A 24516-nucleotide genomic window follows, 5' to 3' on the forward strand; every position below is an offset into this window, starting at 1 on the left:
TTTGCATGTTGTCATAGGAGTCGGCTCACAGCGAATGAGAGCAGGCAGGAACAGGCTCATTTTAGAGAGCAGGCGGACGGAGCAATTGCAGGAAATTATAGGGTGGAAGTTTGGTGGGGGGGGGGCGGTCGCAATTTAGCAAGCAGATAGCTTATCGGAGGAGGCATAAAGGATGACAGCAAAGGAAGGGCCCTGCTTAAACTGTCTGGGGATCCTGCAGGGCAGTTGGGTGCTGGCAGTGAAAACAGACCTCCTGCGGTACCCCATGTAACAGGGTGTCCACGAAGAGAAGAGGGTCACAGTCCTTCCCAGGAAAGAAGTGCAGAGGAAGGAGAAGCTTACCGTGTCGCCTGGGTGAGAGGCTCCTCTTTGCTGGTTCTGTTCTTGTATTTCCTGGGGGGTGAGGATATTTGGGTGTGACCCTCCCCCGTTTACATATCTCACCCTGCATAGGAACGGGGCGTCCGCGATTCAGGGGGAAAGTACATTTTGTTTAACCAGCACCCAGTCAATTAAGGGCACAACTGGATAGACACAGCCTTCTTCCACGGCTGTCAATTCCCTGTACAAAGTCCCTTTGCCCAGGGTGCTGAAAGCTTGTTTGCTATTCAAATTCCCTTTTGGAATGTGAATTTGAATGAATATCTTTTTTTGCTGTTACTTGAATAACCATAGCATGGCTTGACAAATACGGTATTTGAATTACCATTTGTATGTCCTGAGCATATTAAATAAATGTATTATCTCTAATCGTACCTAGCAGAAAGAGGAACCTGCAAGATATGGGCTGGCTTTTGATTGTTGAGGAGGAATGGACTGCATTTCCTATTCTTCCTCAACTGTACAGCCATTGTGTTTGTTTTAGTATTATGGGAGATGTAGTCATACACTGAGATACATGCTTTATGGTCTGCAAGTTTTGTGAAAGGTACAGAATTAATGCCATAGAGCTCTTCAACAAAGGCCGAAAACCTGATGGCCGTTTGTAATAAAGAGGAAGTCATGGAGGACGGCAAGCTCACAAACATATGTAACAAAATACCCAAGGGGAAGGGCAGCCCTGGTAAATAAGGAAGTTATCTGTTTAGATGAACTTTGCTTTAGATCAAAGCAGCAAGCTTTTATTACCTGGGAATAGCCACTGAGCCTTGCTGGTGGATGGGACCAGCAAGAAGCACTGACAGGTGGTGGGCCGTGTGTATGTGGAAGCCAGCAGAGAGCGTCATGGATGGTTAGGCTAAGCGAGGTGATTTTCCTTGCTGGACCTTAGCTGCTGGATTTATCATTTACTTTTGCGCTGTAGCCATGCCTGTTTTTTTTTCCGCTTCACTTTTGACCTTTGCAGGTCTCGCTCGCTCTCTCTGATGGGTGGTAGTACAGCATAGCGGTGTTCTTAGATTATGGCAGCAACAGGAACACCAAAAGAAACCTCAACAGAAGATAGAAGAATATAGGAATAAGGACTAGATAGCAAATGAAGGGAAATAAATGCAAAATACATTCAAAATACAAGACTGATTAACCAGAAAGTCACTTCTGTGCCGTCAGCCATTTTGTCTCTTTGTTACTGTATGTGTTGTTTTCACTCTTTAGTGAGAAAAGCCACAAAAAGGAAGGAAGGAGCCTGCCTAAGAGAGAGACGGAGAGACGGAGGGAGGTACGAGAGGAGTAGGGCTCCGAACGGCGGACAGAGAGCTGCTCCGTGGAGACGGTAAAGCATTAGATTTCACATTCCTGTTCTTAGGGCAGAGGTAGAGGGAATGGGCGAGGTCAGCGGGTAATAGGAGGGCGGAAGGATGGAGGTGAGTGATAGAACGTGAGGCTTGGGGCAGAGGAATAGAGCAAAAGGCGCAAGTGGCTAGAGCTCGATATATAACACAAGAAGAAAGAGGAAAGTGCCCGTGGCTTTAGGGATAGCCACCTGGGTTCGATGCGAGTCAGATGCGGTGTTGATTAAATCATGAATACGTCACTTTTTGCCAGATAGGTACAGCTACAGCTCAGAGAGCCATGATGAACCGTGTGCATTACAGCAAAGCGGTGTACTGTGTCGTCCCATGTTATTAAGCCGAAATTTCTGTCTTTGCTCTTCACATTGGCGTCTTCGTGTGCTTAAGTCTCAAAGAAATCCCATTTCTGTTTTGTCTAAGATCAAGTGAAAGGAGAAAATGGTTCGGTAAGTCTGAAATCATCGTGTCCTCCCCCAGAGGTGCACACGCTCTCTAAACTCTGGTCTTTTCTTTCTCTGCTGGGTAACCCCTCTCTCCTTTCCACTTCCTTTCTGTTCCCCCTTTTTATTTATTTATTTTTTTGCTTGCCATCTTGCTTGCTTTACTCTGCATGACCCGTCATGGCAGATGTTTGCAGTCGTGTGTTTGTGCACATTTTGCTTTCAAGGGCATCTTGCATGCGTGTGCTTGAATATAGGGAGAGAGCTGCAGGATGAACACAACAGACATGCAGAGCTTAGAATGGGGCTGAAACTCGCTTGTTTATCAGTTAGCAAGACTATATATCTTTCCATTTACTCGTTGATTTATATCACAACACTTGACTTTTTTTATGGCGATTAATCTCATGCCCTGTGTGATAACCAGTATAAGCTGTCTGTTAGTCTTATCAGATCGCAACTCAGGACTACTGTGAAACTGCACTTTTCTAAAATGTAGATTAATTAAGATATTACATCGTAATTTTGGAGAAACCAAGAAGTTCAATTGGATTTTTAAACCTGGTTTTCACAAGTGTTAATATTTGAATGTGAACAGACGAGTGCTTGGGAACTTGTATATTATCTTTGTGTTATTCAAACTGCCTTCGGTCAGTCAGAATACGAAACAGACTGGCAATTCCAAACCTTTCGGGATGGAGGCTGCTGTACCGTTTTAAGTCGGGTTAGCTTTTAATTAATGGACATGGATTAGCTACTGCCTAAATGAACACGCACAATTTAAGTTAAACCAAGCGAGTTGTTTGAGGAACCAATATTGTGTTATGGAAAATTTCTGTCCTTAAATTAACAGCCGTGGGTGAATCGAGAAACAAGCTACCACTAATACATGCATCTTAATAAGTTTTTTTTCTTACTGGAATCTAAATTGAATTAAGCACAAAATACATTTTATTCATAAAAAAAAAGAGTTTTAAGCTCTTACATGTGCTTCTCCACTGTAAGTGTGACTTCAATAACAAATAAAATTTAAAAAGAGCTTCTACCAGTGGCATTGGTTTTCCACTTTAGATCTCATTGATAATTGATTAAAGGTCTCTGCGAATGAAAAAGCATTATTTGGGCGTATTCGCTCAAAGCATACTTGCACCTGGGTTAATCTTTCATCACTTTGTCAGCCACTGCAAATGGTGTTCCTTTATTGAGTTTATAAGCTTATTTGCATGTGCCCCAAAGCTGTTTGCACCCTACACCTTGTTGTATCACCTATATTTAAACATCTACATGTTGATTTATTAATATCCCTTTATTTCCATTTCTCTCTTGGTGTTGTTTTTATTCTGTTGTTTTTTTTTTTTACATTTTTATATTGATTTTGTTTAATTACTTTATATCGTTTACCTGCACCAGAAGAAGTCCTTTGTACTTTTAATACTTAATGAATAAAAGGCTTCTGATTGTGATCTAGCCTGCCGTGCTCCTCGCATAAGAGCAGCTGCACGCTGCAGGGATGTGGCCAATGTAATGTTCAGCAGGATGTTCCACAGCTGTGAAGTGCGAATGGGCACAGTGTAGCCTGGCGGGGCACAGCGACCGTATGGCCCGGTCTGAGCTCCACTCCTCTGTGCATCACAGGTGGTTCCACAGAAACATCTCCGGCCTGGAAGCTGAGGCCTTGCTGAAGGTCAGGGGAGTCCATGGCAGCTTCTTGGCCCGGCCCAGCAAAAAGAACCAGGGAGACTTCTCCCTTTCGGTCAGGTCAGGACCGACGTCCCCCGCCCCGTTCCCTTGTACCTTGTCTTCCCTTGAGGAACATGATCAGTGATCAAGGTTTTAAAAACGCACATATCACCATGTTAGGAGGGGGACCTGGGGTGGTTTGACATGTGGTGACACAGGTATCCTCCTTTCCGCAGGGTGGACGACATTGTGACCCACATCCGTATCCAGAATACAGGTGACTACTACGACTTGTATGGGGGAGAGAAGTTTGCCACGTTGTCTGAGCTGGTGGAGTACTACACCACAGAGCACGGCGTCCTGCAGGACAAGGACGGCACCCTCATCGAACTCAAGTACCCGCTGAACAGCTCCGACCCCACCACAGAGAGGTGACCCGTCACACATTTCCTGCGCACATCTATTCTGATGCTTCAGCCACACCGCTCTGCCATTAAAATAAAAAACTACAAACACATTCAGGTGTACCAAAGACTACCACAGATAGCTGATTTATTATTAAATATGTATTTATAATACATAATACGGGTTTCGTTAACTGTAATGGCCTTGTTAACATTAAGCAATAACATTACCGTATCTATACAAATGCTGAAAGATGACCTACCGCATAATCTCTCACCGGCATGGACCTCTTCTATCTCTCTGGTGTTTTCTCCACGTGTCGGTTTACTTAGAAGGTGAACAAATTGCTGCTCGCAGAACTTAATCATTGCCTGTGCTGCTGGAATGGCAGGGACGTCCCGGGTGAATATACACTGACGCGCATCTCTAACCCTAAATTTATAGCTTGGATAGATGGATGCAGAAGGCCATGTTTATCTGACCCATCCCTGCCCCTGGACCGACCGGAATGTGGTCCTGAGGAAGCCAAAGTGTCAGGCAACTCGGAATTAGTTTAACTAGCAATTAACATTAACTACCAATTGCTAACATATATGGCTTTAGTAAACATCCATCCATTCATTTTCCAAACCGCTTATCCTCCCGGGTCACGGGGAGTCCGGAGCCTATCCTGGAAGCTTTGGGCATGAGGCAGGGAACAACCCAGGATGGGGGGCCAGCCCACCGTAGGGCACACTCACACACCTACGGGCAATTTAGCAACTCCAATTAGCCTCAGCACGTCTTTGGACTGTGGGGGGAAACCAGAGTAAACCCCATGACGACATGGGGAGAACATGCAAACTCCACACACATGTAACCCAGGCAGAGACTCCAACCCGGGTCCAAGAGGTGTGAGACGACAGTGCTAATCACTGCACCACCATCCACCCTTTATTCAACATCTTATGTAATACTGAATTTAAAAAAATGAACAATGGGACTTTCCGGTATTGACAGGCTATGTGCCAGTACAGGACAGTGTGCACCAGCACTCCCCCCCCCCCCCCCCCCCCATTCCCCCTTTCAGTTGCACCGACTTCCCTTTCTGAGTGCGGTTGGAAACTTAAGTTTTGACACTTTTGAGCGCAATGACCAGATCCTGTGTGTCTTCCTCTCCACAACCGCTCTCTCGCTTATTCAGTTTTCCTCATCTACCAGACCAAGTTTAATATCACTCTGTCACTGAATTTAACTGCCTGAAATGGCTTTTAAAGGACTGAAATTTGGTGCGGGATGTTGCATTTTGAAAGACAAATAGTAGCAGAAATGCAGAAAAACCTGATACTGTGATCAGACACACGAGATACATGAATAATTCTGCAACAGTTGCAAATAAGGAGAGTAAAAGAATAATAAATGGAGAAAAGCAGCGTAACTTACAATAATGTGCTGGAGGTGGTGAGCTTCACAGCTTCCCGCAGCTTATCCTTCTTTCAAGCTATTTGGTGTAACTTGTGAGGAACCGGTAACATCTGTTTGCACCTTTAAAAGTATATCTGCCACCGATATGCTTGAAATGCGTTTTTAATGATCATTTTGAGGTATCATCAACAAAGCTCTCCTGTCCAGGGATCACCAACCTGTCCATATAGAGATTGAGAAAAGAAATGACGTTAGGCTACATTTTTGAATACCATAGGTGTGGCAAAAATGTATTTTGATGAAAATGTCCATTAGAATTCTCTGCATAACCTCACTGAGGTGGGAAGCTCACTCTTTGGGTGCAGCACGACGTGTTTCCTGGGCCTGGTCTACATGGAGAGGTCCGGTGGTGAGCCCCGAATATTTTAATACAAACTCGGAGATGAGAAATCCTAACTATGTTGTTAGGCGAAATTAAAGATCGGTGTAGAAAGACTGAAGCCATTGGTTTTCAGTATTCAGTGTCAACAAGGGGATGTAAGGAGGTTCATGCACGCTTCATTAATAGCACAGGGCTATATTAGGCTGAGGACCCTCTCATGTAATGAACTGCTTTGTAGTACACAAAGTCAGACCGAGCGCTCTGTTAATTACTAAAAATATAGTAGCATTCCTTGCACTGGCTGTTGGTCTGGATGGATTGTCCATGGAAGTTTCAAGAACATGTCTGAAATTTATAAGGCTGCTTAGCTGGTTAAACTCAACCAACTAAATTTCACAAAAAAGAAAAAAACAAAGATTTCTTGTGTCGTTGTTTTTTTTGGTGGAAACTGAGTTAATACAGATACGAATGAATTATAAAACTAAGTTATATAAATGCATTTTCAAATTTGAAATGAAATTTGTAAGAGTTTCTAAATAAAAGAAATAGGACAGTTTTTAAATGCCGCAAATGCATGTAAATAGTTATTATAGTGCTGTCATGAAGTTGGCAACATATTCATAATCCCATTTATTGGATTAAAAAAATAAAATGAATGCTTGGGCAACGGTCAGCAGTTCATGGAAAGCTACAAAATGCTGCAGAGCCAAAAGACTGGTGTGAAAAGATAGGTGTGTGTGTGTGTGTGTGTTGGGGGGGGGGGGGGTCTCGGGTTATAAATACTTGTCTTGAGTCAAGAAATCCCGCCGTCAAAATTTTCCGACCACAGTACAGGAAGCCCAGATGAAGAAATAGAGAACTGAGCCTAAATTTAGATGAAAAATACATGGCGTGTGTGAACAGTGTCGAGCCCTAGACGGCACACGCAGACGTCGTGAGCGTAACTGTGCATAAACAGCCACCGCACCAAATTGCATATTAATTCACAACAGGCCTATTTGCTTTCAAAGGCTTGTGCTTGTAGTTTAACCAATGACAAAACTACCTGTGTAGCTTTAAATCATAAGGCAATGAAGAAAGCGTGGTCTTTCTATGGAAGCCCAAGAAAAAGTCTATTTGATGTTGGTAGTATTTTTTCTATAATACTACTCTTATGCCTCTTATGAAAGTTATACTTCTGAACAGTGGATTATACTTCTGTAGAATGGACTCACCCCCAAAAAGCCTGTTATGCAAATCATTAATGTACTTTTTCCATTGCAGTTTAGTTTCCTTACACCATATAACAGCTTTCATTGTGCTTATAGGCATGTTTCAATGTTTGTGTAACTGTACATGTTTGAAAGGCCAGTTTGCAAATCCTTTACGGAAGTTTCTGTTCTGGTTGTTGTTTCCTTACATTTTTCAACCTCCTCTGAGCACCCATGCACTTAAATCCTTGCTTTCTCCTGCCTTCTCCCTCAGGTGGTACCATGGGCACCTCTCTGGCTCGAACGCAGAAAAGCTGCTGGTGGGCCGAAAAGAACCAGGGACCTTCCTGGTGCGCGAGTCGCTCTCTAAGCCCGGAGACTTCGTGCTATCTGCCTTGACTGACGAGTTGGGGTCCGGTGGGGAGCGAAGGGTCTCCCACATCAAGATCATATGCCAGGTAGGCAGAAAGATGCGTCGATCAATACTGAAATATCCATCCTTTCCATTCTGAATGTTTCATTTTGAGAATCAATTCTAATGCTAAGAAATATGCTTTTTTTTAAATAACCTGGTAATTTAAATATTTATAGTATTTGTGGGAGCAGCACATGAACTACTACCAGGCAGGGTCAGCCATAAAGAGGGAGAAAGGGGAAGATTTTTCGGGGCCGATAATAGCGACTAGGGAAATATCTGCTGGCAAACCCCCATCCTCAAAACAAAAGTAGTATCACCCATCCCTATTGGGAAAGGGTTCAACAGACTCTACAGCAGCCTCTGGAAGTCTCCTAGCAGAATGACAGACTTGACAGGGGAGGGGGCTTTGATTAAATTAAGGCTCATTATGTATTATGTCGTCTTTCCAGTTTTACCCAAATCCCTTCATGCAAACAATGGGCCAAGAAATTCAGCTTTTAGAAAATTATGCAAATAACTGTCAGTTCCCAGTAAAGGGATCCAAAAAAACAAACAAACCCTGTTTATGTATGTAGTGTTATAATTTGCTTTTTCATTTCTGCTTTTTCTCTGCCCATAATGCAACTCCATATGACAAACATTTGGGTTTATCCATCCGTCCATCTCCCATAACTGCTTATCCCATAAGGGGACAGTTTGAACAACAATACCACCCACATCTCTCTGATTTTAAGTAGTCTTGGCTGAATATAATATATTTGGGTTCGGAAATTATGGCGTTAATTTTAAACACTCAATGCCTTATTTATATATGTTATTACCCAAATGAGATAATCGTATGAGCACGGAATTTAATAGAGACGCATAATATTCCTGCCTGATTGTAAACAACGTTTAAGTTTAGGTTATGACATTGCACAGAATACAACAAATCAGTGCTAAAATCAAAACATTCATGGGGTAACCGATGCTACCTGGTTTATTTCATTTTTAAAAAATCGCCAGATATGAATTTATGTTGGATAAAAAAATCATACTTTGCAATATTTGTTTTATTTTATTAAAGGCTTTTATCTGTGATAGTCATTCATGTGCGCCTCTGTGGTTGCTTGTTTTTAGAGCAGCTTGCCAGGTTTAAGATTTTAGATCTACCACACGGTCGAGATTAAACAGTGTTTCTATCTCCTTGTTGAATACATAAGAGCAAATGCATGCGGTATACCACTCCCATGTAAACTCTGAGGTGTCAGAGCTCATAAAGAGCATGTTAACGTCATACACAAAAATCGGTATTTAACAACGATAAGAATTCGGTGATCCGTGATCATTGTTGACACACCACATCACACAGCGCACAACAACAAAATGTGTCCTCTGCATTTAACACATATATGACGTCGTGACACAGCAGGGGGCAGCTAATTCAGCGCCTGGGGAGCAGTGCTTGGGGGCGGTACCTTGCTGGTCAGGGATTCGAACCAGAAATCTTTCTTGTTTAAGTAATAAATATGGCACAGGATGCTCAATTTATCACTTAAAAAACAACAATGGAATATTTCTATGGTTAAATCAGATTTTTCATCTGCATTGAACTTTCCTTTTTCTATTTAGCGGTCTATCTCATTCTCATTAGCATCCACAAATGATGCTCCTCTCCTTGTCTCTGCTTGTTCTTCCGTCGGGTTTTATTGTTAATTTCTGCTCCGCTTGGGTTCTCATGGCTTTGTTGCTTTGCTAAAAAAAATTCAATAATATAATTCTTTCTTTCGATATTTTTAACGATTAGTTTGCTGTAGCAACCTAATGTGTAACCTCATGTATTCTAGTGGGCAGAAAGTGACACTTTGCCTTCATTATGAGGTACACTCAGGCTGTCACCCTTACAACAGGCCCTACGCACTAAAACTAAATGAAATTTTTGAAAGAAAGATTTGAGACAGACTCACCCTCGCCCTGCCTTGTTCAGGAAATGTGTTATGTTGTGACGGAAAGGCCCCCTCAAGAAATAATACGAGGTTTATGAAAATGAAAAAAAAAATGTATCTGCTGCGAGTAGACGACAGTGTCGTGCCCTTATCATACTCGTTGAGGTTTGTACACGTTTTATTTAGAGTTCATCACACACACAAAATCTTAGCTACAATTTCTGCCGTGTGGTGTATACTCTTCTAATTAATATCTTACGATCGCGCGATAAAATTAAAATGGATTAATATCATTGGCATGTCTATTTAGCTTGTGAATATTGCGATGAGTCTTCAAAAACGTAACATTAAGAAACACGCGTGTCGCATTAATGTCACTTGATGTGAAATATTTTATTTTAATTATATAATTGTTTTCTTGCATTTATATGGCAATACATTGTCCTGTTTGTTCGCGTTGTTCTGTTTCCTGTCTGCAACGCATTGTGGGATATGAAAGTGGAATTGGAGTTTCGTGACCTTGCATTGCTGTTTGCTCGTTTCATGGTGGCATAACATTCCACTGCCATTTAGCCCTTTCTGCTTTGAGACACACTTCAACATGGCGATATGTCTCAGAAATGTGCAAACGAAGGCGCTATCGAATGATATTTAAACTCGGGAATTTATCGGAGATGGTGCGTGAAGGCAGCATTAGCACCCTTGCTAGGAAAAGCTAGCATATTATAATTAGCAGGTACACTGTAAGCTAACCTTATGGAAACAGCGTGGACAATATTTACTTAGAAATAAAAGACCATAAACAAAATACATAATCTACTTAAAACACTGAGATCAATAATAAAAAAACAATATTTAATCGTTTAGTCCTAATGCCGACCGAAGACAACATCTACTACCACTGATAAGCCCTTAGCGGAATTCGTCGTGAAAAAACACAAGTTGAAAAGAACAAGTTTTGAAATAGGGCAGCGATACAAACCTACAAACATCCATTTAAGAAATAAAACATTCATGATACATTTATCCTTTTAAAAAAGTAAAATATACTCGCATATATTTCGCGGCAAAGTTTAAACCAGAAGCCCGCCAGATGAACTGCGTGAGAACGCGTCCATCTCATGCCTGCATGTTTTACTGCGGTTTCTCTGAATTAACCAACGCGTGTTGTCTAAATTAAAGTATTATTCTTAAGACAAATACGGTGAAATTATAATTTGTATATTATTATAATTAATACACACTAAAAAGACAAATGCGTGTATCATTATTGATTTCACCACTGAGCATAAATTCATTTAATGTTAAGGAACCCACCCTAAATCAAGGTTGATTTATCATCCCTGAGCATAAATTGATTCAATGTTGAAGAACCCACCATAAATCAATGTTTATTTATCATTCCTGTTAATAAATTGATGTAATGCTGAATATTTTCAGTAATATCAATGCTGATTCAGCATCTTATTTTCAGTGTTGAAAAAGTCACTTTATATCAACATTGAATCAAGGTTTTACCACCATCAATATTGAAAATCTGACCAAAAATCAATTCGGTTTCAACGCTAATTTAACCCTGACCACAATTCAACACATTTAAGTATAATTCAGCGTTGAAACAGTAACATGGTACTACGTATCCAAGCATCACTGTGTTAATGTCTTTTTTTTTTATTTCATATTGCAACGAAAGCTCTCGGTGATTAAGAAGTTATTGATTAATTTTTAGCCTTTAATATGCCCATTTTAAAAAATGTCTGCTGTTTTCTTCCCTATTTAATACTGTGTGCATAAGCTATGGGCTGAATGATAAATCGTTTCAGTATAGTCATCGCGATCGGTGCAGGAGTAATAATTATTGCGATGATAGGTACTTTGATGATAGGAACACTGCTTTGTTCAAACAACTTGCGACAACACCACCAACTCACTAGACACATTCTATTGTCAAAGCAGTTATATTCGGTAATAGTTTATTTTGAATCATTTCATCGAGAACTGTAGTTAGAACTACACAACTTAATGACAGTGTATGTGAACGTTCGTTCGAACTATGGTCTTGGGAATCACCTGTGTCGTTTAACGATGGATCATACTATGTAAGTTCGCAATGTCGTTATCTCCATAGTTCGAACCATGGTTTCGGGTAACACCTGCATCATACTTGCATAGTTCAGACTATGCAAGTTGTTAACATAGTTACCAACTATGCTTCTGGGAAACGCACCCTAGTTTGGATTTGGGCCATACTAATTTAAGCAAACATGTCACAGAAAAGCATACAACACAACCAGAGGTGGACAAAGTACACAACTCCATTATTTGGGTCAAAGTATATAGACTCATGGTCAAAGAATGCTTGTCCACCGCACCAGATACCGTACTTTTAGTACGTTACTTAGGATATTTTCCAATTTCTTTTAACTTCCGGTCAAGTATCAGTACCAAAATTTCCAGCCCTAAAATGCAAAGCAAAACTTTCCTTGTTAAAGACTGATTTGTGTGTATGATGTTTCTTGTCGATTGGTTATGCAGATAGCCTGCCTCTAAACACAATAGCCGTCTTAAAAAAGTTGCGAACTCAGAAACTAACTATATACGAAGAACAATATAAAAGTAATAGTAATGGATGCGACAAATGAAGAGACCCAAGCTTAAAGTGCGATCTGGTTGGAAGACTAGATACAAGATCAGGAGAGCATGACAAGGAATTTTGAATATTTTCACATGTCTACTATGAGTCGCAGTGGGAAGGTAAAGGTGGAGCGGGATTGATTCCCATAATCCTCTGCGCAGACGGGTTTTTTTGGGAACAGTGGCGGCTTAATGGTTAGGGAAGCGCACTTGTAATTGAAAGATTTTAGGTTCGAATCCCCAGCCAGCAAAACACCACTGAGGTACCCTGAGCAAGATACCGCCCCCAAGCACTGCTTCCCGGGCGCTGAGTTAGCTGCCCCTGCTGTGTTACGATGTCACATATGGTTTAAATGCAGAGGACACATTTCGTTGTTGTGTGCTGTGGTGTGTCAACAATGTCTCACTAAATTCTAATGATTATTTTCGAATATGGCAATGTGATTTTCTTTAAAAAAAATCGTAATTTTATGACGCAAAAGACATCCTTAAAAATTTCTGACAAATCCGTTTAGGAGTTATTTAAACAGCAAGGATGAAAATAAATATGGGTGTCTGAAGAACGCATGTGACGTTCTTGCAAAAGCAGGGGAGGTAAACTTTAAATTGATTTTGTTTTTTAATGCCAAGACATTACGGCAACAAAAAAAAGAAAATGTACTTTTGCATTCACAGGACCTAATGACTCAATAAATTCATTCAGGAACCAGTCAGTTCGAAATCCAGCTGAGACATAACATCAGTCCCAACCAACTTGGTGGGCAAATCCGTTTGACCATCCACAACATAAAAACTGAAAGCAGTACAAACATAGACAACTTTGTTTAAAATATTTACTGGAATCAGACAAATGTTTACTTGTCTCGACCTGCTTTCTCAATCAAGACATGAAGCTTTTGAAGCCATTAATTAAGTTATACGGTAAACAAAGCAGACATTTAAAACAATGCAAATCTTTTTAAATTTCTAAAATCGAAAACATGGACTTAAGATATGGCTATGGGTGCTCTGTTGAGAAAGCTTTGTCGTTATCGTCTTGTAGTAGCCATTATTATGACCATTCAGAAGTTCAACTATTTAAAAAAGTAAAAAAAAAAAATGAAGCACAAACACTGAACGCGACTGACAGTGTAATGATATGAAAATGTAATATTACAATTATGGTGACCAAAATTATCTCAGTGATCAGTATTGCCGTGGCATTGTTAAAACGTGCTGAAAATGTTCAAAGATGCACCAACTGAAATCGTTTCACCAAATTTTATATTTAAAACCACAAGTAAAATTTATGTATAAATAAAATGAATTAGCATCATGATGCACGTTTTGTTTGCATAAACATCATGGAAATAGCTTGGCGAATAGGTAATGTAAAGATAAGAACCTTATCAAATGTGCATTAACTTTAAAAATCTCGGGAGAGCTGTTACTGCCTTACACCACGCTTTCAGCTGACATGAAACAAACACAATATAACCTATCGCATTTCAGAAGATGGCTTCAAAGTAATGAGGAACGAGAACCTTCATAGAAATGCAATATTTCTCTTTCAAATGTAGTAGAATAAAAGTTATCTAAAACAAAATGATACTCAGAGATACTCGAAAAATGTACTTAAGTACAGTACTCGGGTAAATATACTTTGTTGCTGTCCACCACTTAACACAACCAATTTTGTAAATATATATTTCCTTAGTTTGATTTGCATTTATTACAAATTTTAACTCAAATTAATTTTAAGTTTAAGTTTGATTGTTCTCTTCAGAGGTACCAGAACTGAGATTTTTTTGGCCATTTTTTTTTTACATTTTTTGTCATCTCAGTAACTATTTCCCTAGATTTGATGAAAAACTTTTTATCATTATTATTTTTCATAAATAAATGGTAACATAACAAAACGGATTACCCCACAGGCAAGATTGACAGTTTAGACAATGAAGTCCATCTTCAAAGTAATTTCATAAGTGAAAATTTATGTTACAATAACGAGTTTTTAACATATATTGTCCTATACTCCCTCCTGTGTTAATTCTACATTAATCTGGGAATTCAGTGTATAAATAGTTAGGCGTATAAATGATATTAGGCGCAATTAATCACAGAAAACCGAGATCTTTTTAATATCAATTTTCAGCCCTAATATATATGCTAAATTCTTAAATTAAAAATATGTATGTGTGTGCAGGCAAACACACAAACACACACACACACACACACATATCTGTATGTATATGTGTGTGTGTGTGTGTGTGCAAGGAAATAATTACACAATGCACACTTAACAAATGTTAATCACGAATGATCGGTGACTTATATATGTATATAACATGCACATGTATATATAAAATGCACCAATGCATGAGAGCGATGTGTGGCTCTGTGCCCAGAAGGTTGCTGGTTTAAATTCCATGATTTCCAGAGTGGTTTTCTTTGGTCTTGAGTCCTTAAGCCCCAGTTACTCCAGGGATTGTCTGAACCTGCTTTCTCACCTGTACTTCGCTGAAAAAAAGGGTTTGCTAAATAAATATAAGGTATCCAATGTGACACATTGTTTTTTGAGAAAACAGGGTCAGCTAGTCTCTGGAGCGAATACGGTTAAGGGCCTTGATCACAGGCCCAAAGGCAACATCATTCTTCTGACCATGGCGTTTGAACAGGCACTCTTTTGATCACAAGTGCAGTATGGGAGCCCACTTAGCCACACATCACACTCCTCTTAAACCATGAGCATGAATGTCTTAGTGTGTTTATATTATATGTGTCTGTCTGTCTTCCCAGAATGATAAATACACAGTGGGGGGATCAGAGAAATTCGATTCCCTGAGTGACTTGGTGGAACACTATAAACGCAAGGGTATTGAAGAGCTTTCAGGAACCTGGGTCTTCCTCAAGCAGGTGAGAATCAGCGCAACCTTGTGTCCAGACTCTCAGGTGCACCGTTGACTTAAGCATCCCAGGGAAGGCAGGCTCTGCTGCTGTAGAACCATGTCTTTCTTTCAGATTGAACTTGGAGCTGAATGTACATGTATGTGTGTGGCAGTCGTGCTTTTTTTCTGCCTGTTCCTGCACCCTCCCCCCTCCCCATATCATACTGTCTCCATCGCTGCCCTTCGTCAGCCGTACTACTCGACCAGGGTGAACGTGTCAGACATCGAGAACCGAGTCAAGGTGCTGGATCAGACAGCGGCGGGCACCGAGAACAGTGGAGACGGTGACAAGAAGAGTAAAGCAGGCTTTTGGGAGGAGTTTGATGTAAGTTGAGCGAAATCTTTGTGGGAGGCTATTGAAGTGCATTAATATTGCATTAGATGGTATTTTAAAAAGGCCAGTAACATATCATGTTTTATGACCATTGTATTAGAACAAAGATCATTTCAGAATATTATGCTACAAAACATTCATTGGATTTGTGTTTGGAGTGCAAATAAGGCTATTTTTTGCATTTCATTTTTTTTTCCCCCTTGATGAATATTTATCATTTCGACTAAGGAAAATCTTCAAAGTCTTTAGTGTCTTAGTGAAATATCTTTGGAATCAAAAACAAACATTTTTCAGTAAGTGAAGTTTGGATAAAAAACATTTCGAAGAAGTTTTGTTTTAGTTTAGCATATAGTAGTGGTATGTAGTGAGTTAAAAAAAAATCAACGAACATGACTACTTTTAAGGTAATTTAGTGCTCTTTGTTTTACTAACGAAACAGTTCACTGTTCGCGTTGTTCTGCAGCTGCAGTATTGGGCAGCCATTTTCTCCCCGCCGCAGCAAATGGGTGTTTCTCTCCTCTTTAGACAGACAGGGCTCGGAACGTCTGCTGACAGGAGACGCCACTTAAGAAAGACAAACCTGTCTTATGTTTCCACCTAGTGGCCGGTGTTTGCATTGCATGTGCTGGCAGTGACATGCCACCTTGGGCCTGCACTGAAGGGAAAGCCTTCATCTCTTTGTCAATTTCTGCTTGAAATCTAGGCTCTGCAGAAGCATGAAGCCAAGGTAAAGAAGAGCAGAATTGAGGGAATGAGGCCAGAAAACAAGAGCAAAAACCGATACAAGAATATCCTTCCGTGTAAGAATGATACTTTCATAAATGACTTGTATCGAACCAATACGAAAGGCTTCACTATTATGTATTTGAAAATAAACATATTCACAAACTGTAATCATAATTTTCATACTTGTCAGTTAACCTTTTTACTGATCTCCTCCACTCCATTGCTTCCAGTTGACGAAACGAGGGTGGTGTTGCATTCACGTGACCCAACCATTGTTGGTTCTGACTACATCAACAGCAACTACGTGAAGGTCAGTCTTCATTGTTTCCTTTTCAAAACACAAAATCTATTGACAGATTTCAATTCCATTATTGTTTTTTTTTAGGAATTTGTAATTGGTCAGTGTGTCTGCTTGTAAAGGTGCCTGTATACTTTAAATGATATTCACACAAAATGAAATCAAATATGTCTAAGAAAATTATGTTGCATACTTAAAACAACACTGCCACCTTGTACATTCTGTGTCATGCCACAAACCTAGAAAACACAGAATGTACTTGATGAAGCAGACCCATATACAGTGTGCAAAATAGTATATTGCAGTGAGTGGTTTTATTTTTTTCATAAACAGCTCTTTCAAAATAGTAGTTGTTCTTTATATTAGCAGCCATTGTTGGTTTAATAATAGCAATGGCCCAGAGAGGAAAGTTAACAATCTACACAACACTCTCAGTTACACGCTAACAAAACACATATTCCATGGCAAATATCACATGGCTATGAGATTTACTACTAACAGAAATATATAAATACACATACTAATTTATACTTTTTGAAGATAGGCGCAGTGTAGTTCAAAGCATGTCTGTAACTACATAGTTAGTTGCGCTGACTAACCCCGCGGCATTACATTTACGTCAGCCAGTCGTGGGCAGTGAGTGGGATGAGAGCAAAACGGTGCCAAAAATGGTCACCGCCATCGTGATTGCACGTTATATGATGTCATATTGCCAAAACAATGTTGATTCCGTCGATTTCTTCTGAAGAATATGGCCAGCTAATATGTGCTATTGGCAATCTTTTGAGCCAAACTTTAATTAGCTGCTTGAAGAACTGTGCGTTTTTTGTGATTCTGTGGCTCTAACCGGCCATCTTCATCGTTACCCTTCCGTGTCTGTTTAGAATAAGATGTGTGACACTGGGAACCCGAAGGTGTACATCGCTACTCAGGGCTGTCTGGCGACCACCGTGAATGACTTCTGGCAGATGGTGTGGCAGGAATGCTCACGAGTGATCGTCATGACAACGCGGGAGGTGGAGAAGGGCCGGGTCAGTTCCTCCTCTGTTTTCGCGGTTTCTGTGCTGGAACCGGAAGGTCTCTCTGACATCCACGCATGACCTCTTCCTCTAATGCTCCCATGTAGAACAAGTGCGTGCCGTACTGGCCCGAATTGGAAGGTTCCAAGGAGGCTGGCCCATATCTGGTCACATGTTTGTCTGAAAGAGACGCTTCCGACTACAAGATTCGGGTACTTCAGATCTCACCGTTGGACCAGGTACCCATTGTTTTGATTTACATTTACAAATGAATGCAATTACCTGCCAGTAGAGGACAAGCAGATGTATGATGGATATGTTACTGAGCAGGCTGTGCGTCAACTGATGGGCCACACAGCATGGCTCATGCTGACTAATTCTCTGACTTGCCACCCTGTCGCAGTCTGATGGTCCCCGCCAGATTTGGCACTACCAGTACCTGAGCTGGCCAGACCACGGCGTGCCCCAGGAGCCAGGCGGGGTGCTGAGCTTCCTCACCCAAGTGAATGCCAAACAGATGGATTTCCACGATGCTGGACCCATGATCATCCACTGCAGGTGAATAAGCCACCTAGTGGCCCATGCCGGCAACACATCAGGATGTGTTAGACGTTAACATCCCTTCTGATCTCATATCTTTCTGTTGACTTTCAGTGCTGGAATTGGTCGCACTGGAACCATATTGGTCATTGACATGTTGGTAGACATCATTGATGCTAAAGGTAGTGTACATGTATGTTTTTTTCCAGTGGAATATTGAATAATACATACTGTCCCCCACTTGCTAGCACATGCAACCAAAGTTTTAATTTTATTTTTAATTAAGTTAATATATGTAAAAATTAATTTTGGGTGGAGAGATGAGGGTGGTGTTGCAAGGCAGCACTACACTACTGTACAATAGTTGCCTCTGGAAAGTACTGTCCTGAATGGTAGCACACCCATCTCAACCACACACACATCTCCCAGTCTCAGTCTGAAGGTCAGAGCGATTTTCCTATTCCGATATACAGCCATGGAAAAAAATGAGACCACTCTACTTGTTTAAATGAATTTGCATATTAAATCCTAGTTTAATCGTGGTTCTGCTATCAGAAGGCTACGCTGAGCAGCAGGTTGCTTCTAGGTTCCAAACTTCTAAGACATCAGTACACAGGAACAAGGTGAAGCAGGAGACACTGGGAACTACTTTTTAATGCCAGAGATGACTGTTAATTTATCTGACAGTTTCTCATGAATCATAGGATGACGTCAAGTGACTTTCCAAAGGAATGGGAAACATTAAGTGCAGGTATGAACTGCACTGCTAGGACAGTTCATATCAGGCTCCTAGAAGCAGGACTGAAGTCCAATAAAGCAAAGAAGAGATCTTTCATTAATGGGAAACAGAGAAGAGCCAGGCTACAGTTACACACACACACACACACATATATATACATACAGACACACACCCATAAATTGAGAAATGAGTGAAACAAAATTGTGTGCTATGGTCTCTTAATTTGTCCCACTGTTGTACGTCCATTTTGACCTGCGATCTGTTTGTTGGAGTGGAACCCAGTTGTAAGTTGGGGACATTCTGTACCTGAAGCATTTAATATTTGATAACATACAATACCACATAAATTTAGACAAGGAAAATACTTCCAGTTGCATGATTTTCCACTGTTGGTGGCAGAAGAGGCCTGATGGCTGAGCACCTGGGATTGATACTGATCTTGACTTCTCATAGGCATGGACTGTGACATCGACATCTCCAAGGCCATCCTGATGGTGCGGGACCAGCGATCTGGCATGGTCCAGACGGAGGCTCAGTACAAGTTCATCTACCTAGCCATGTTGCAGTACATCGAGACCACAAAGACCAAGTTGCATGCCAGCAAGGTGGGGGTGGGGTGGGGGGAGGCTGGAAGGGCTGGAAAATAAATCGGGCCAAAAATTCTGCAGAAACCAGTACACAAGTTCTAGCTTTGAAGCGATTGTTTTCTTCCAAAGGCACTATGTGCTAATGGATAGCTAGCAAAAGAGTTCATCCATTAACATCAGTGTCTCTGCCCTGCTCTCAGGAACTCGAGACTGAGTACGGCAACCTGTCTCTGCAGCCGAAGCACCAGAAAGCCAGCCGCAAAGTCTCCAAGTGAGGGTAGCCGCCGTACTGGCACTGCATGCCGGGCTCACCGGCCCCTCCCACCAGTGCTCCACTCAGGGCAACATTCCCCCGGTCACAGCCATGGGAGCCACACTAGACATTGTGCAGTGTTTCTGCCTTGAGTGGGGGGGGTACACATGATTGGCCAGAATGTACTCATATCTTATCATTTCCTTGTCTGTCAAAGTTCACATGCAAAACTCAAACACTAGTTTCATTTTTCCATCCATCTTGTAACCATTTATCCCAGGCAGGGTCATAACAGGCCTTGTGCTTATCCCAGGCAGCACTGGACCCATGGCAGAGTAACAGTTTGCACTGTACTACATCTAGGGCAAGGGCTCAGACACACAATGCAATTTAGAAATTCCAGTTAGCTTAAGTTTACTCCACACATACAAAGAGCATGTGGGACATGAGACCGCAATCATACCCAGCGGACTATTGTCTTGGCCTATTATTATTATTATTATTAATATCAATATTAATAATAATAATAATGGTCCAAAGCACAAAGTGCTATGGAACCTTATTGTTTTTCTTAGTATTTTTCTCTTTTATTATTATTTATTTTCCTGCCCTAAAACTGAATGGGCAGCCTAAACCGTAAGTGCTAGTTATTATTATTGTTATTATTTATTTATTTATTTATTATTATTATTATTATTTTATTATTATTGTTATTATTATGCTGCTACTGCAGGTGGCAGAGTAATTGAAATTGAGCATTCAAAAACATTACATTACTTTCAGCAATAAGGAAGACGTGTATGAGAATCTGGGCATGAAAGGAAAGAAAGACGTGAAGAAGCAGAAGTCGCAAGAGAAGAAGAGCGGCTCTGTGCGGAAAAAATAGGCTCCAAGGAAGTGACGAATACCCGATCGAAGGTTAAAGCCCAACACTTATGAGTGTTAAAAATATATATTTTTCAAAGTCAATACAGTTTATATATGAGAAATCTGTCAAACTAAAACAATTTTATTTTCAGTAGTTTTAAAGGTGCATTTTTTCCTTAAATTAAGACTGTATCGGACAGACACAAATATGATGATTACGGCATTTTATGCTTTTTGTAATTGTTCGGTGGAGTTGTGGGTTGAGCGTTTGCAAATAAAGATGTGTGAACACTGCTATAGTAAAAATCGTTTATCCGGAGCATGTAACTAATGAGGCATTTACGACAACTGATTAATGCTGTTTGCTAACACAAGTCAACAGCGACAAACCTCGGGCTAAATGAAATGAGAAAAGCAAAACGGGCCGTTGACAGCACTGAAACAGTTATAATTCAGTCCCTTATATGCATCAGCGCTGTTTTTTTTTACATTCATTGACACTGATTCCCCCACATACGTCTCATACGTGGCTTACACAAAATAAATATTTTTGTTCATTGGCTTCTTAGACGACTTCAACCGGATCTGCCGTGTGCAGTATCCCACCTCCTTCAAAGATAAAATACAAAATAAGAGAGAGGTGGGTAAATAAACCAATAAATAAACTTCTCCTCCTCTACATGGAAAAGAACTAAGTCTATTTTCATGAAACAATGCAAACAGAGCGCAGAAAGGGGGCAACTAATTAATGGTGCACCCCCGCGCCAAAAAAAGCACCAAAGCGCAAAGAAAGAAAAATTGCCTCAAGGGTTAATTCTGCCGCGAGGTTGTGTGAACAGTGGGAGGTTGGGGTGGAGTTACATTTCTGCACTTCATAAAGGAAGAGCTTGGAAAACGACACTTTGTGTCGGAAAATTAAGTGGAGGCCGCTGGTGGAGAGGAAAAACAGCTTGCTGTAAGTTTGCGTCTTTCGCTTCCCCGATACACTGTGAAAAGCCGCACTTAATTCTCTTTAAAAGCTGAACTTTAAGCGGGCTAAGCATTAAACTAGCCGGCGGTGCATATAAAGTCACAAGGGAACAAAGATAACGATAGAAGAGATAAAAAAAAAAAAAAAGCAATCGGAACAAGTTCGGCAGGTTCATCTTTCAGCAAGAAAGAGCGAAAAGTCTTTGAAATCAAGAGAAGAAATACTTTGAAGCGAAGGATGACAACAAATCTAACAGGCTTCTACAAGATGGTCTCTCAGGAGAATATGGATGCTTACCTACAAGCACTAGGTAATTTTTTCTTTTCTTCTTGCTTTAATGTATTGCAATTCTGTTATTGCAAAAAACAAAAACGACCTTGGATCTGCAGCAAAGATGTTATGTAATAAATTTATATTTCCACTGATTTGTCTCATATTTCTTGTACATGAACATCCCGCAGAGTGTGTCTATTATATCTCTCTTTGTGTCTCTCCCATTGTTTGCCATTATTGAGTTGGGTTATTTGGCCGGTATTGAAGGGCTGTAAATGGGGTGGAAACCCCAAATGATCCAGGAAACCTAGTGGACGAGTGAAGGGGGGTGCTGGCACATCCCAGCACAGATTATAGTTTTTCTGGTCTCACCTCTGGGACAATTATATAATGTCTGCAGCATATCCAAGACAGTTTAATTGTAGCAATGTATTATTTTGCAGCTTTTTATCAGACATGGGTGCCTTGGTGTATTTCCTGGTATTAATGCTCTTTCTCCTTTAGATATCAATATTGCTTTGCGAAAGATAGTTTGCCTACTGAAGCCCAACAAAGAGATTATCCATGACCCTGATACTGGTCACATGATCATCCGTACTCTCACCACCTTTCGCAACTTCAATATGGACTTCACCCTCGGACAGGAGTTTTCGGAGGACCTCGGCCCTGTGGATGGACGGATGTGTCAGGTGTGTGAGAAGTGCCTCTACCAAGAAGGTGTGGAGGCTGAACCTGGACCAAAAAAAAAAAAAAAAGATCAAGGTGGCTCCTCCTAGTTGTCCGTGAGCGTGGTTGGTTGGTTGTTTGGTCTGACCCACCCTTCCTGTTGTACCTGTGCAGACCACAGTGGACTGGGAAGGGAACAAACTGGTGTGTGTGCAGAAGGGAGAGAAGGAGAACAGGGGATGGACTCACTGGCTGGAAGGGGATCTGCTGCACCTGGTGAGATATGGGTGTGGAGAGGGAAGAGGAAGCAGAAAAAGGCAGGAGGGCATCAGATAGCTCAGAAAAAGGCTTAGAGCTGATCTAATGCTAAGCTAAGTTAAAGCTTCTCACTCTACTGCATATATTCTTATTCAGCAGACAGACACCATGTAACCTGGTTTGCGTCAAATATTACCTTTTGAGTTTGTACTGTGGATGATACACTACACAGCAAAACATTTGCACTTAACTGACTAAATTCAGTCATGGTAAACAATGGTCTGTTTTACTTAATTTTTTTGAGGAAATGTGTTATTTATTCTGAAAAGCAAATCGAAATTCTCCAGTAGTGGTTCTCTTTAGGCTTTAGTCTGTAGACCAAACAGCTGCTCCATTTTGTTTGAGTGAGAGAGAGAGAGAGAGAGAGAGAGATGGGGAGAGTGAGTGAGTCTGGGATGGTGTGGAGTCAGTGGTTAGAATGGATGCATGGGAGTTAGATTGGAGACTTTAAAGGAATGCAGATTTGGAGGGGTCAGATTAAGGACATGGGGGAAGGGGGTGATAGATCAGGAGGGGGGAGAGAGAGACTTTTCAGGCTCACTTTGTCAATGACTGCTTATTGGCTGTTTGTCTTCCACTTTACACATTTCTTCCTTCTCTTCCCCAGGAGATGAGGGTCCAAGATGTGGTTGCCAAGCAGGTGTTCAGGAAGGTGCAGTAGGGGGTGCTGTCACAGGGAGGGACTTGGGGACAGGCAGTAAGACTGATGCTGTACGCTGCCATGAGCCATGTATAACATTCAGAGCCTATTAAGGCTCTTCAGATTGCTAGCAGTTAAATGGCCTGATTTCCATACTTTAATACATTAGTCTTTATAGGCCATTTGGGATATTTCATTTGAAGAAGGTGGCATTTAGCTGAGTACTTTTGGCATTTCATCCTGCTAGAAAAACGTCCTACATAACATTGACAGCCTCATACTTATTTGCGAGCTTCATTAAAAATCTAGTCATATCTTATGTTAATGGTTTAGCTGATATGTTAAACTGGATCACATTATTGTACCTAATGTTTAATGTTTCTGTAATTAAATTTCACATTGGTCCTGCTGTATTCCTTTACTGTACACACACAGTTTTTCCCAATCCGGTCTTTGGGGACCTCCAGACTGTCCATGTTTTTGCATCCTCCCTACTGAGTTGGGAATCACCGATCACCTAATATTTCATAGTGTTTTGCATAGGCATCACAGTGTTTTTTTGTATTAATGCTAATGCTATTCATAAACTTTTCTGAAAAGGTAAATATATATACATATAAATAAAAGCAGAAGTATTTCCTGGACTTTTTTTGACCATATCTTACTTAACGTCCGATTTACTTAATTTCTTTGCCTCTGGTTCTGCTTTTATTAAATTGCGAGACTCGAGTTTCATTGTGACACATAATTCTATGTCTGTCCACTAGATGGGGATCTATGAGCAGTTATATATTATATAATATAATATTATATATATATATTATATTATATATAATAATTGTAATATTTTATTGTTGTCCCTCTGTTTTCATTATAGGTCTTGATTTATCTTTGAAATAAATTTTTTTAGAGTCTTTATATCATGGGGATGGTAATGTAACACAATTAATTTATATTATGATGAAGGAAAATGTCCCCAGTCCACACGTATCTGTGAGTCTGCCATTTTGATTGTCTTCTCTGGGAGTTGGTTTTCACAGAAGGGCGAGAGATACAGAGGGACATGCTTAGGTGTAAATTCCACGGGGGGGGGGGGGTGCGGGGGGGTGGGGGGTGGTGCAGTCAGGTTGAAAAAGAATGTACACCCTCTC

At 40.7% G+C, this 24516-nt stretch overlaps 2 protein-coding genes across 4 annotated transcripts; both read left to right on the plus strand.

Moving 5' to 3' along the window:
* Positions 1-145: 145 nt before the first annotated feature.
* Positions 146-20792, plus strand: ptpn6 (protein tyrosine phosphatase non-receptor type 6). 3 transcript variants are annotated; one of them, XM_049024706.1, is made up of 17 exons: positions 146-354; positions 1594-1711; positions 2151-2176; positions 3806-3928; positions 4087-4281; positions 7506-7689; positions 14987-15103; positions 15326-15460; positions 16173-16269; positions 16426-16505; positions 17378-17524; positions 17620-17751; positions 17916-18070; positions 18167-18234; positions 19245-19396; positions 19579-19649; positions 20415-20792. In XM_049024706.1, exons 3-17 carry the CDS (start codon positions 2169-2171, stop codon positions 20515-20517), a joined length of 1767 nt encoding a protein of 588 aa, XP_048880663.1. In that variant the 5' UTR covers positions 146-354; positions 1594-1711; positions 2151-2168; the 3' UTR covers positions 20518-20792. The 3 variants fall into 3 exon arrangements, with proteins under 3 accessions (XP_048880663.1, XP_048880664.1, XP_048880662.1); XM_049024707.1 differs by lacking the exon at positions 146-354 and adding an exon at positions 1079-1246 and having other exon boundaries at positions 1594-1802; XM_049024705.1 differs by lacking the exon at positions 146-354 and adding an exon at positions 1080-1246.
* A 149-nt stretch (positions 20793-20941) lies between these two features.
* On the plus strand, positions 20942-24009 carry rbp5 (retinol binding protein 1a, cellular). Its single transcript, XM_049024708.1, has 4 exons — positions 20942-21778; positions 22246-22430; positions 22582-22683; positions 23333-24009. Exons 1-4 carry the CDS (start codon positions 21706-21708, stop codon positions 23384-23386), a joined length of 414 nt encoding a protein of 137 aa, XP_048880665.1. The 5' UTR covers positions 20942-21705; the 3' UTR covers positions 23387-24009.
* Positions 24010-24516: the final 507 nt, after the last annotated feature.

The sequence above is a fragment of the Brienomyrus brachyistius genome, chromosome 9 (genome assembly GCF_023856365.1).
Source record: "Brienomyrus brachyistius isolate T26 chromosome 9, BBRACH_0.4, whole genome shotgun sequence".
NCBI lineage: Eukaryota > Metazoa > Chordata > Actinopteri > Osteoglossiformes > Mormyridae > Brienomyrus > Brienomyrus brachyistius.